General features: G+C 39.4%; 1 protein-coding gene across 3 annotated transcripts; it reads right to left on the bottom strand.

Moving 5' to 3' along the window:
* Nucleotides 1-56: 56 nt before the first annotated feature.
* cbx1a (chromobox homolog 1a (HP1 beta homolog Drosophila)) lies at nt 57-13,407 on the bottom strand. Of its 3 annotated transcripts, none has more exons than XM_072692829.1 (6): nt 13,233-13,407; nt 9,484-9,670; nt 5,213-5,390; nt 4,500-4,671; nt 3,815-3,906; nt 57-2,116 (listed from the first exon to the last, which is right to left on the bottom strand). In XM_072692829.1, exons 2-6 carry the CDS (start codon nt 9,614-9,616, stop codon nt 1,972-1,974), a joined length of 720 nt encoding a protein of 239 aa, XP_072548930.1. In that variant the 5' UTR covers nt 9,617-9,670; nt 13,233-13,407; the 3' UTR covers nt 57-1,971. The 3 variants fall into 3 exon arrangements, with proteins under 3 accessions (XP_072548930.1, XP_072548928.1, XP_072548929.1); XM_072692827.1 differs by having other exon boundaries at nt 58-2,116; nt 3,815-3,909; XM_072692828.1 differs by lacking the exon at nt 13,233-13,407 and adding an exon at nt 12,550-13,206 and having other exon boundaries at nt 58-2,116; nt 3,815-3,909.
* Nucleotides 13,408-14,363: the final 956 nt, after the last annotated feature.

The following is a 14,363-nucleotide window of genomic DNA, read 5'->3' as shown; positions in this document are numbered from 1 at the left end:
AGGTCTCAATGTATTCTTCCAAATACAATTAACACCTTAAATTCTCTGCTAAAATACTGGAGTAAAACACACTCAGGAATAAGAGACAACACTCTTAATAAAAGATTTATTAAAAAAAAAAAAAGAAAAGGAAAAAAAAAGCCCTCAAAAACAGTGACGACAAAAACATGCTTTACACAGGTAGTAAGCATCTTAAAGATTGAAGAGACAGACAGACAAGATCACAATAACATGGCATGTATCTGAAAGAAAGCACACAAAACTGGAGCTCCTCAAAAGCAGAGAGAACAGAGCGGAAAAGAAAAAGCACCACTATAACCATTATGCTCTCGAGCAGGCTATCCACTCACCAAGTCAAACACCAACTGAATCAACTCCACAACCTGGTATGAAGCCTTCCGAGGTTTTCAGAAGCCTTTTAAAGTAGTAGGTTGTGTTGCTGACATTCGGTGTCCTCTGAAACTGAAAACTAATGTTAATTAAAGTTGATTCATTAGCATGCTTTCCAAAAGCTGATTCTCAGTACAATGACCTGTGATAAATGTTGAAGCATTATGTCATTAACCAACACATTTCTAATTAAAAAATAAAAATAAAAATGTAAAGTTTATAGTACAATCTGTTTATTCACCGAGGACTCTCCGGATTCTCCCAATGGAAAACAGCATTCTGATATTTAACTGATGTTATAAAAGTACCCACTGGATCCACCTATTTCAAAATAAAATAGTAAAAAGGTGCAAAATCTCTTCAAACACGAGAGGATTATGGGACAAATAGTTCACAGCTGAGCGAGACTTTACGGGAGCAGAACTCGATCCATAACCTGTTGAAATTTCACTGTATACTCGTATGAATAGCAGCCTTTTAAACTTTGAAATGCAGCTATGAGAGAACTTCCAACTCAAACTGTGGCTGGTGCTGCAGGAGGTGGTATGGAACAGCACACAAAGAGCAAATAGAACTGAGAATATGAATGTTTACCATGACAGGGACTCGAGGGAATCTTTACAAGTTGTTAAATTCATGCAGAAAATCATGAAGACGACAATACACACTGCTTTACTCACAACATGAAAGAAGGGGAAAAAGCAAGACATGACTTACAACTAAACTTAAGAATCAAAACAAAACAAAACAAAAGAAAAAACACCCACACACGGCAGTCTCTTAAACCGAAAAGACCTCAGTCAGTTGGGACATCAGCCAACATTAGCTGCTGTGCTAACATTGCTTTGATATTTGATGCTTATGGAGGCTTGTCATATTGAGCTCCAGCAGCTCTTTAAATGATTACTCAGCGGCATCGCTATGCCTCAACATAGACTCCTCCTTCTCGGTGCAAAAAGGAGGCATGCTATGAGCACAGCATGCTCTGTACATACCACACAAAAAGATGCCTTGCTGTAATATCCAGTGGGAGTCCTGTCTTAAAAACACCAGCACACACTGAACACATAATACAGTACTGAACAACTGAAGAGACAAAACTAAACATTTCAATGGGGAAAAACAAGGCTGTATGGATGAATGTTAGGTATAGTGGCCCTTGTATTTATAGAGAGAATGTGTGCAATTCTACATCAAGGTAAAAACACTGTCTAACATCGGAGACAGCCCACTCAAGCGGCATAAACAGCATGTATTACCCGGCAGCTTGGCAGACTAGATTTCCCATAATCCAGCAGAACGAAAAGAAAGGACATTAACAGAGAAGTGATTATTATACAGACAAAAACACCCACTTCATCCTCCTAAGAGCTTCATGACTCGTTAATACTCTGCAGATGATTCCACCACTGATGGCTTGGGAGTTTTACACAGGATCATCAAGTGTCCAGGGTTTATGGCAAGAAAGTTAGAAACAAGTTTCTGCTGCCCGCATCGTTATTTTACTTGTTAGAACTTCCATGTTGTCTCCAGTTCCACCCGTTCCCTCCCAAACCCTCCAACCTCACTTCTTCCTGTTGGTTAGTTCTTGTCATCTTTCTTCTCCTCTTCCTCAGTGGGGTACGAGTGCCATGTTAGTCGTTCCTCATAGAAAGAAATAACAACCTGCGGGCACTTCACGTTGGCTTCCTTTGCTGGCACAAGATCTGCCTCATCTGAATTTTTCCTGCAGGGCAATGACAGAGAGTGTGTGTTATTAGTGTATTAAACTTACTTAGTTTTATCATGTATACAGGGTATAAAGAGCTGCAGTTCTGCAATACACAAATCACATGGGTTAAGATCAAATTAAATAGAGTAATGTTTGTTGGGAACTGTAACAATAGCAAGCCTTCAACCAGCTACATTAGCTATGATCTGCTATTGTAAGCAAGTGTTTTGATGGTTATTACATATCTAACGTTAGTTACAGTCAGTTGCATTTGCTAATGGGCTAATGGTGACTTGGTATATGAAATTTATAGTACAGGGCTCACAATCATCTTTAGCCGATTCTTCCTAAATAACCGAAATTCTTCCGAAATTCTTCCGAAATTTACAGCATAACCTAAATGTTTTTTTTCCTATTTTGTTTATGAATGAAAATTCCAAAACATGTTATTGCCCAAGATAACCATGTGCACTTCATTTCCTGGAGTAACAGTCTCTACTGTCCAGGGAAACCTTTCTACTAGATTGGAACATTGCTGTGAGGATTTAATTGAATTCAGTTACAAGCATAAGTGAAGTCAGGATGTTGGATGATCACCCCAACTCATCACAAAAGTATTGTAACGCTGAGGGGCTTTATACCGGTCTAGCCCACACCTGGCATGTGGTGTCAGCAGGTTCCTGTTTATCTGCTCTAGAGTCTCCTATTTCAATGCCAATACTTCTCTAAGGGAACTAGACAAGCTGTGAGCTGTGCAATTATAAATCTGTGTCAGTCATGGGTGCAACTTGCTGAATGCATTCATTAGGAGGGCTGTCCACAACCACACATATAGTGGATATGGACATATAGTGTATATTAGACTATAATGTGCATTAAAAACTAGATTTAAATATAGTGAAATAAAAAAAGGACACAGCAGACCTACAGCAGTGCAGATCTACCTATGCAAACAATGCAGACTGTGCAAAGAAGTATAAAATAATTGTTTCTTTGCGTTTTTTTTAGACAATTTGTGCCTCATTTATTATAACATAGTAGCCACAACTGTTGCATTTGTTACAACTGCCACGTTCTCACCATTACTATTTTGGTATCTGAATTTGGTAGTTATCCTTTGCACTCTGAAGTAGTGGACCAATAGAAATGCTCCAGAATTGCTTGGATTAAAATCGTTGTACATGTATTTCCACTGAAAGTCTGTGTGTCATTAAAAACTTCTATTACTGAAGAACAGTCCCGAACAGAATGCCCTGTTCGAGTGTGTGCATATTGTCATGCGTCACCAGTGTTCTGTTAAGTGCATTCAAGCTTTAATAACCATGCTGGCATGCAGACTACTGTAAATGGTAGTTACATGCATTACAAAACAGGGGCTGTACTCCTTCCAACTCTAACCATCTCTTAACAGATTTGATCATCTAAATTCACATGTGGTTGTTACATATACTAGTGTAATTGTCCAAACAGTAATATATTCTGTTGCACAGGCATGACTAATTCCTGTATTTCAAAGACGTAAAACTGAAAAGAGGTCGAGTTAGCAACCAGCAATGCCCTTGAATATCTGGATCAGATATTTTTAGAATTGGTGCCTCAAAATTGGCATTGGGAAATCCTCCAAAATGTCCCATCTGGTAAAATAACAAAAGTGTAAACCACACACATATAGATTGTTTGAGTATCCAATTAGGAAAAAAAAAAATCACTCACCACTTCATAAGGAACATCAGCTCCCCACTAGAATCTGTGGCTCCAATAATGCGCTCAGGATCCAAGCCCCGGGCAAAGCCTCTGGGCTTCTCCTGCTGAGAGGAAAAAACCCTTCAACTTTCAAAAGTGCAGTGTGAATTTAGGCTTCCATTTCTTAAGTGTCAACTAAGCATTTTAACTGTAAAGAACCACTTCTCTTAAACCAAGATTACATTGCTTTCATTTCAGTTAGCAGTAAAACTCCCTCAGATGATTGGTTTCTTAAATCAAAATGATATAAAGGTAAAGGTGCACGTATTTGTCACTGTACTATGTACAGCGAAAGGTGTCCTCTGCATTTAACCCATCTGTGGTTGTAAACACACACGCGCACGCACACGCACACGCACGCACACGCACGCACACGCACGCACACGCACGCACGCACACGCACGCACACGCACGCACACGCACGAGTGAACTAGGGGCAGTGAGTACACACACACCCAGAGCGGTGGGCAGCCAACTCAAGCGCCCGGGGAGCAGAGAGGGTAAAGGGCTTTGCTCAAGGGCCCAACAGAGGCAGCTTGCCGAGCCCGGGTATCAAATCCACAACCTTGTTATCAATAGCCCAGTGCTCTAACCGCTGAGCCACCACTGCCCCACACATGTAGACAAAGTCTATTAGCAAAGTACATAATCTTACCTCATCTTTTCTCTTCTTAGGTCTGTCTTCACTGCCTGCTTCATTGTCTGACTCGCCTTTCCTTTTGCCATCTTTTTTTTCCCCCTCTCCAGCCCTTTTTTGTGACTGCAAGAACTCAGCGATCAGGTCTGGGCAGTCAAGGTTATCCTCGGGCTCCCATGTGTTGTCCTCGCTGATCAAGACATAAAATCTCCAGTCAGTTTTGATCAATAAAGCATGGAAAAAGACACCATAAACAAGTGAATTTAACAGTTATCTATAGCAGCGTCAGATACAGGTTAAGTGAATTTGCATTGCATTTATTTTCAGGCTATAGTCCCACACTTCTGCAAAGGAAGTAGGAAACTGACAGGACCATGAATATTCTTTAGTTGTGGTTTAGAAGGAAATGATAACTAACAAAATTGATCACTGAGCACTTTTCTGTCAGCTTAGCATCAAAAACCTTTTTAACCATTTTTTAAAACCCATTCTTCCTGGATTCAACCGCTGGACCACTCGGAGCTCCGGCGTACTATTGAAGCATCTGAGCATGACAAAGTCACTATTCTTGAGCTTAAAGCAGACATTCCACATAGAGTGCATGCAAACAGTGGCAAACTATGTGCTTTTACAAGAGGTACTTGTTCTGTATCCTAATGGTGCAAGAGTTAGACTGGCACCAGGAGTGTGTCTGTGGAAATGGGCCTGTAACATGCTTCTACTGCACTCACTCTGTGAAGCCCTTCCACTTGAGCAAGAACTCAGTCCTGCCCTTCACCACCCGCCGATCCAGAACTTTTTCTACCACATATTCTTCTTCTTCCTCCTCTACCACCTCCTCCACCTTCTTCTTGGTCTGTTTCTTTCCACCGGTGACCGCCAGTTTGACGTCTGTGGGGGGGGAAGGTTCTAGAAAGAGAAAATAAAGTACATAAATAATTGATCATTTTAAAATGCAAACTTTAATAAAGATAATAATAACAAAATGATCTGAAATTGTGTTTTTTTGAGTATTTCAACTGGCAAAGAAAAAGGTGCAGCCCAGAAGTGTTGGAAAGCAAACACACAGTTTAACTAGTATTAATTTTAATGTTGCATATTCATACATTCATTTAATTAGCCTTTATGTGTCACTCCCTTGCTGCTAATTAACAACGAAGTCAGAAATCTTTAAAACAAGTAATACAATTGTCTGTCCCAATGACTAAAAACAGAAAAAGTACACAATTTCCTCCTTACCCTTAGAGAACACAATCAGCCAATACATGTTTGTTGTCGAAAGTTGGTTCTTCAATTCTTTCCTATTCTACTATCACATACTTACACAAGTTCAGAAACTCATTTTTGTTATCTCAAATTAACACCATTTGTGATTTTGATCACAACATATTTTTCTTGAGAAAACATGAGTACCGATCTTGACAAAGCAACTTACGTTGACATCACATCTTGCTTTGTCAAGGTATAATTTAGTTGTATACATATTATCTTGGGTAAACAAGTTGTGCTCACAAGATAACAGTAAAGAAAGACATAATTAATTCATGGCCTTTCTGACCCAGTTAAGGCTCAGTTATGCATTAAAAACGGATACGGACACAAACAGAGGCTACGGTTCGTAATCTGCATTCAGTTCGTCCGTATTACGGATGAAGCGGCGCAGTACCACTGGAAACTGCGGGGGCAGTTTATTCAATAGTTCACTGCTATTTGGACCCAACTCTGGGGGAAAGAACCCAACTGTTTTTAAGCCATTGTTTGTTGTCGTCAAACATTTGACTCTAAACTGCCCTCTAGAGGATGTATTGCTTAACATCCATGCCAACGTAAAGAATGCATCGGTGTACAGGGCAGTGACAGCTACATTGGTTAAAAAACTGACCTCTTAATCTTTGTCCATAAGAAGAGTATAAATGAGCCTGTTGTAGGCACACAGTTTGCACAACTAGAGAACTTACAGTTACTCGTTAGCTATACTGGGCTACTGGCTCATCAGTTCCAAACTACAGCAGCACACTTCAGACAACAAACGTTTCTAAGATGATGAACTACATTCGGCATTGGAGGAAATTGTGTGAAATACTTTTTTTTTTTTTGCCAAACCTACACTTTTAAAGACAGTATAGCAGCTCTCCTGAGCACAAACCTCATCTGAATAAAGTAAGCCAAAAATTAAGTTTATCCTTTACAGTTTAGAGCAAATCAGTGTGAATTTTAAGTACCAGCCAAACAGCAAAATCACACAAGACACATTTCATAAATCTGTCCAGCACTAAAAGATAAGAAAAGCACATTATTTTCACTTGATCTGACCCTGTGTTCCCATCCGTCATATGACTAAAATGTGTAACTGAAATTTGCTAAGGCGTAATGCTCTTATAAGATTTCAGTTTCAAAACTCTGTATTCCAGAACAGGAAAACCCCTAAGGTAACCTCATAACTAAAATAAAAAGAGAGATTTCCAAAAATCAAGAGTTCTGTGGATAAAAATATACACTAACCAAGAGTCTTCCTAGGATTGTCTTTATGAAATCTATTAAGACAATGAAATTTGCTCACAAATAGCTACTCTAGCATTAAAGAAAAACGAAACATAGAAGGAAGTCCCATGTAGGCCCAGGTTGATTCATCTTTTTAATACAGATGTTTGGTGTGCACTATTACAATGGTAGTGTGATCCAGTCAGCTCAAGCAAGCACAAGCAAAGATATTAACAATGCACTACTCTCTGAAACGAAACTATGACGCAAGACACAACGACACCACTGGAAACCCAGTGCCAAGCTGCTTTCCCATCACCATTCAACAACACATGCCAAATAAGCCTACAGCAGGATCACAACAGTGTTACAAAACAAATGAGATGAAATGACTGAAAAATAAACAATCAGACAGAAGCCAAACACATCCGCAATTCTTCCCCAATCAAGAGCAGAACAGGAGTAGAACAGAAGAACCAAGGTAGCTACACTTTAACACAGATGCATTTGTGAAATGACCATTGTTGTAGATGATGCATGTTGTAACATGTAACACGATCTCAAGCAAACAGTTTTTTTTCAAGACAAAACAAATAAAACAAAGAAAGCTTTGGCTGTTCGTCTAACGAACTCATTTAAAGGGGGGTGTTCACTGGCTCTATCTGGTTTCGTAGGTACACAATGAAGGTTCAATGTACTCGATTTTCTATATTCAAGACATTTTTTTGGTTTAACAAAGGAAAGCTGTGTCAGTGGACCATAAACACACCTTTTTTTTTTTTGCACTATTTAAAAAAATATACATATAGTCTGCAGTGATCACTTTGTAACCACAGATTTACCAGGGGCTTTTTCCATTGACTGAAGCATTGCAGCGGACAAACATACAACCTTTGGAGGTAGCTTTGTTCCTGAGTGTGTAAAAATATTAGGTAACCATCAACCAAAACCTTTTTTGCCCTGTTCTTTTTTTTTGTTTTTTAATAAATAAAATAAAAAAGCAATACTTTCATGTGGTATAAGACTATCAACATTTGTCATGATTCTGAAATGTTAATCATGCTCTGAATTTGCTTTACTGCTAGAGTTTAGGCTTCTACAATGTCTTTTGGTAACAAGTGTATTATGTATTAATAAGTATAAGTATATTATGTCTTCAATGTCCCTAAATTCAGCCATGTCACTCCACTGCTGCGTTCTCTTCACTGGCTTCCTTTAGCTGCCCACATCAGATTCAAAACCCTGACGCTGGCCTACAAAGCCAAGAACGGACCAGTCCCTACATACTTGACAATGGTCAAAAGCCGATCCGAACCTAGAGCCCTTCGCGCTTCAGGTACGGCTCGGCTCAACCCGCCATGCCTCAAAATCCGCGGAAGACAAGCATCCAGGCTTTTTATGGTCCTGGCACCAAAGTGGTGGATCGAACTTCCCCTGAGTGTCCGAACGGCAGAGTCGCTCGCTGTCTTTAAATGCAGACTGAAGACCCACCTCTTCAGAGAATATTTGGACGAATAGAGTACTATGGTCACCTTATTGTCTTGTGTTTAGTCATATCTAAAGCTTAAAGGTATTTTTGAACTATTAGTCTATTCTAACTAGCTAAGGCTTTTCTTGGGTAAATAGCAAAGCACTTTGTAAGTCGCTCTGGATAAGAGCGTCTGTTAAATGCCGTAAATGTAAATGTAGAACATTTTATCAGCCATGGCGGTCTACAATGTGTGTAAAATATATTTTGCTTTTAAATAAGGGTGTAAAAAACATTGATATACTGAAGTATCTGATAGGTATTGCAATACTGTATCAATTCTCAGAAACACAGTACTGATTTTAATGAATACAATGTTTACGTTTACATGTAAAGATTGAGAGCAAACAGTGATTAATTTTGCATTGTTTTTAAATTCCAACCGCTAGATAACACTGTTCTGACTGTTTAAAATGACATATTTTAAAAGTTAAAAAAATAACTTTCTTTTACTCAGATTTTATGCAAATAACAGTAAGAGTTTATACTGACAGGTTCACTAAAAATAATTAATAATAATTATTTTTATGTATTTGTTTTTGTAATATATTGTACAGTAACCCACATCATGAGATGCATCATACCAACAGCTTCTTGCCAACACACAGCCCTACCTTTGTATGGAGTTCTATAGAAAATCTGGTAAACGTTTTATGTGAATTACTTTTAACAAATGAATTAAGCAATTTATAAAACCTGTCTGAGGTGGACAGCAACCACCTAATAAAGTACTCAGAAGGGCTCAGGTGAACTCCCCCTTTAAAGCACTGATATCAGCACTAAACACTGGCACAATAGCAATGCTAAGAAGTTTTAACTGCAAGCAATCTACCGATGCAGTGGCAAATTTATTGCACATCCCTGCAAACTGAACCCCTCACCTTGTGGTACTGTGTGAAACTGACACTGGCACACCACCCACACCCAAAACACATAGCACAAATAGACAAAACAGTGAACAAAAGGTTAGCGTAGTAGAAAGTTGTAAGACACCTGAAGGGACACTTGAGGGGACACCTGAGGGGACACTTGAAGGGACACCTGAAGGGACACTTGAAGGGACACCTGAAGGGACACTTGAAGGGACACCTGAAGGGACACTGGTGGTGTCTGTTGGTTCACTCATGTTGGCCGAGTAGATTCTGTGGAACCTTCCGGTTCCTTGTCAACGGCAAACGAGCTGAACAGAGCGAAAGTCGAGATTGGGGGGAAGGGAGGGAAAGGGTCAAGGTTCATGAATCAAGTGATTTTGGGGAGAGAATAAAAAGGCAGGAGAAAATGTCATTGAAAACATTGCACTGCATTGCATTACATTCAGTCTAACAGTCTAACATCTGCCAACTCCCCGTTAAAATACATGAAATGGAGACTACTAGTGAGTGGGGCTTGTAACTATTACATTACTATTACATTTTTAATCAATAAAATAACAATTTATTTTGAATAACAGAGAAACTGCACCGTGGTGCCTGATCCACATGTCTTCTGTAAGATTTATCTGAACACAAGTTCTCAAAATAGAGGTTTCAGGGCAAATATGATAACTAGGACCATTCAAAATGAAAAACAAACAAGAATAATCAATCAAAAGAGCAAATCATTAAAAAGAAAAGCACACATACATGTCATTTTATGTCAAAGATGGATTTCCACCTCTGGGTTCTTAGGAACATTTCTGACACCTTAAGCCATGCTCATGTCAGATTTATTTACTGTTATACACAGTGTTAAGCTTCAAGAGTGGTCAATCAAAGTAAAATAGCGATTGAAACTGGCTCTCATGCAAGAAGTTTCAACTGCATGAACAATCTGATGAGAGAACAGAGCTACGGAATGACTACCTTAAAACTACAAAACGAGCAGAACCATTAGTAGCAAAGACACGATAATGATTGCAAGCATTGGGCTACTTGCTTGAAATTCAGACATGAATAGGTTCCCTACGTAGAGTTGTAAATGAGCATGCACATTAACCTCTAACCTCCCACCTTTACACAGTGGGACGTAAGCTAGGGCTAATCACTATTCCATGTCACCTTATAGGCTTTAGCAAGGCTTATACGTCAGAAGGAAAACTCTAAAGTATAGTGAAGGTTTGTGTAACCAAATCACGGAGGCAACAATACTTTAGTCATCGCCATGGCCTCTGCATCTCAACATTTTTACCCAATAAAAATATTAAGATCGTACTGTAAACTGAACTTCGACTAATACACAACCAAGTGTCTTCCTGCCTCAGTATTCTGTCTGAATGTCTATATGTCAGACACAGCTATGCGCTAGTAACGCTACCAAAGACACATTGTGACACAGGACGTATTACTGTAGACTACTCTAGTTGACGTTAGCTACATGTTAACTACTCCAGCTGACATTAGATGGGTTCAAAAATACTTAATGTGACACATATAATGGCAGATGACAGGTTCTTATCAAGTGCACTGTGTACCACACCACCAACTTCTACACTACCAAACAACCACCTTCCATCTGCGTTTTCAGTTGTTTTTTTTTTACTTTCCAGCTTTTAAATAAATACTTATTTTTAAATAGTATAAATCTCTTAATAGTCTAGGGCAGCTTAGCCTATGACATCTTAAATTTGTTAGTGTACAGCCCATGTGAATGAAAGATTAGGCAATATCATTCAGTATGTTATTCCTGGTTTGGAAAAGCATAAAAGTGTCACATTCCTCAGGTATAAATTTAGCCTTCATTATCAGGGCAGAATCACAACACTGCCCATTGAATATTTTGTGAACATAAATCACACTTTCAGTATTATTAAATAGCGCTTAAGAGGGTGCATTTCACAAATAGAAACCTTACAATCAACTGCATGATTATTCTGCAACAACAAAAAAAATGTACTGTTTACTGACACACCGACTGGTTCTTTTGTGTAGTGGAGAGCAAGGCATAACTTAATGCAGGGTAAAACCAGCTTTATGTTCAAGTGGAGACTGCATTTGGCCATCTTGAACTCCAATAGTATTGCCATCTGCAAATTATAATCCCAATCATACAGATAATAGTCCACAAAAAAATCATAATGTTTTTCAAATGCAAGCAAGTTCGTCATCACACTACTTTTAACATTGTGTTATAACTAAGCCCCCCAAAGAAAATGAAGAGATCTTTATATCCATGTAAATTTAAACCACTGTTTTTACTAGTTAAACATGTATCATACATCACAGGGAAAGGTTATGCTGAATTTGTTACATGCCATCATGTTACAGACATTACGGTTTGGTGCATGTAACTGCACAGAGAATACGCAGTAACCTTGAAGTAAAAAGCTTGATAAATATTATATGGAACCAAAATTCACAGGGGTGAGTTCCACCGGTAAAGTAATCGAGCTGATTGGCGTCTGACTACGGCGAGTGCAAATAACACACCTGGTGATTAAATCAGCAAGGGTGTTTTCCTCTGTCTTTTCTTTGGGAGGGTTGGGCTTTGGGTGCTTAAATATAGCATTTAAATATAAACAATCCTCTTGCACAATTTATTATTATTATTGTTTTATATTTATTTTAATAGCTATCTGAAATATTCTTTCAATTTTGAAGCCAATATATTTTGCCACAACACCTACCCTACTATTGACAGTTGCTCAAATACAAAAAATTACTATATCTTATTACTCTTACTAATATGATAATTAATCAATTTTCATGTCAAAGAGCACTTATTAAATGTCAAGCACAAATTTCAATAAATGCTCTAAATATTATAGTTATGCATATATAATATAATTATAAATAATAACAGTAATGTAATGTTAGCATGCAAGTTTGATTTCTTAGAAAGTCTAGTAGCAGATATTTCTAAGAAAATGAATCAGTGGCAACCCAAATACAAGTGGTATTAGTTTAGGATGAACCTTTCCATGCAAATGATATTTTTAGTAACACTGATAAGGTTTTATCTTGTCAATCACATTGATCAAACTCAATCACTGATATTAAGAAGAAGCTGCATAACAAGAGAAACAGCTCGAGAGAGAAACAGCTCCCTGTCTCCTCCTGATCTAACAGCATACCCTGCACGTACCCTGCAGAAGGGACGAGACCAAATCAAGACCATCGATCGATCGAAAACGCTCAGATTTGACACAGACACTAGCTGAAGACAGTGAGGGAGAGGAGTGTGTGCATGTTTGCTGTCTTTACGCAAAACAACTCGTTGCTCTGTTATGAATGGCAGGAGGCTTTCCTCCCTCCTAGAGCGGAGTGGGCTGAACCGCCTAGCTACAGCGCCTCTCGCCTTGCGTCAAGTTAGCTGGCGTTAGCTAGGTAGCTAACTAACTAGCTAACAAAAGGGGTAACCGTGGTTGTAAACGTCCATGAAAACACAGAAAACGCCTGCACTCCCCTCTTTGACAGTATTGTAAGGAGTCAGTTGCATGAAAGCCCCCCTTGTCACGCCTCTAAACGAAGCCAGGGGCGAGCTTATTGCATTGCTTATGGCTAGCGCCTTTAGCACGCCTGCTAAAGATACACGCCTGCTTCTCCATGTTGACCCGACCTGGAAAGTCCGGACACGAACTGCAAGAACCCACCAATCATTTCAATGGCCGTGCATTTTTTTTTCAGCACCCAGTAGTCGGCTCTTGACCGTCTGAAAAACATGCCGCGTTTGTTGTCATGCATTAAACGGTAAACTGTGGTCACTTTCCTGACGTGATGTTCCTCCAAAACACCAGTCAGTCTTTAACAGGACAAAGCGGGACTTACCTTCAAAGCAACAAAATAACGATGTAGCAACACCCGATCGAGTGTTGGGTTCTAAGGGCTTGTTTAATGTGCGGCAGGGTGTATGAAATGCTTAAGGAGAAAAGGGTTATGCACAGTATTTTTGGTAGACGTAGCTAGACCCCGTTGTCGCTCAGACAAAAGGTGCACCGAGCCCGTACGACCCGCCAATTCTGACCGAGCGTGCGTACGCTGCGCACCGTAGGATCATGGGAATTGTAGTCTTTGGTGTTTTCCACGCAGCAAACACTTGAAGCATCTTCAAGTCAGTCTGCCAATACACCACCTGCTTTATTCAGCGTGTAGGTAGGTATTCTCCTACAGGTTCATGTAAACAGAGGTGGCAGTCTACTACAGGCAACAGCAGCGCGTCTAACAAACGGACGTTGTCACAAAGCAGCTTTGGAGAGACATGCGTCTAAGCCCCAAGTGAGCAAGCCCGTCCCATCAGATCAGGAGGAAGAGGCCTTGAGAGGAACCAAGACTCAAAATGGGTTCTTGAAGGTAAAACCACCCTCAGTATTTTATCCCAGCTGCCTGGATTGCTGTGATTGTTACTTTCTAGGCATGAATGCCACCTCTGCCACCTCTGCATGTGTGTAACATGGATATTTTATGTAGGCCTAGTAAAACAGGTTGGAGTGGGACATTTTATCAGTGTCTGCACATTTCTAAGATTCACCCTGAAAATGTTGGCCTTAAAATATTTAGTTTTTATTGTAAGCATATTGTCATTCCTCATCTGCATGTGTGAGTCACAGAATTTACTCTTATGCCTACAAAGCGTGTGAACAGTAATTAAAGTACAGCCTCCACACGACAGGGTTAGTTTTAACAAACTGCTACAACTAGGCCTCCAAAAGGTTTCCCATTAGAGAAGCCCATTCCATCCATACATATTCAAAACATTTTTTTTGGTTTATGCACATGTCCATACTTTAGAAGACGTGTAAACAAAGTATAACTAAGTTTAGCAGTTGATATTTGCATGGAAGTCTTTGGGATTAGTAATTTCCTGGTAAAGGCAGGGCTTCCACTGTATTAACGCTGTTGCCCTCGTCATATCAAAAGTTTACACTCTTCACATTTCTTTCACTTTCTTGTTATTACCAT

Source organism: Salminus brasiliensis, chromosome 12, assembly GCF_030463535.1.
Source record: "Salminus brasiliensis chromosome 12, fSalBra1.hap2, whole genome shotgun sequence".
Taxonomy (NCBI): Eukaryota; Metazoa; Chordata; class Actinopteri; order Characiformes; family Bryconidae; genus Salminus; species Salminus brasiliensis.
Note: the sequence above shows the minus strand (reverse complement) of the source record. Positions and strands in the feature narration are given on the sequence as shown.

Bases quoted from the DNA above. Each gene is read 5' to 3' on its own strand.
- cbx1a (XM_072692827.1), bottom strand. From the start codon at position 9,616: ATGAGTGAACCAACAGACACCACCAGTGTCCCTTCAGGTGTCCCTTCA. The intron at 4,672-5,212 runs GTGAGTGCAGTA...TGTCTTGATCAG, and splicing joins AAGTGGAAGGGCTTCACAGA to CGAGGACAACACATGGGAGC. The intron at 3,910-4,499 runs GTAAGATTATGT...TTTTCCTCTCAG, and splicing joins CTAAGAAGAGAAAAGATGAG to CAGGAGAAGCCCAGAGGCTT.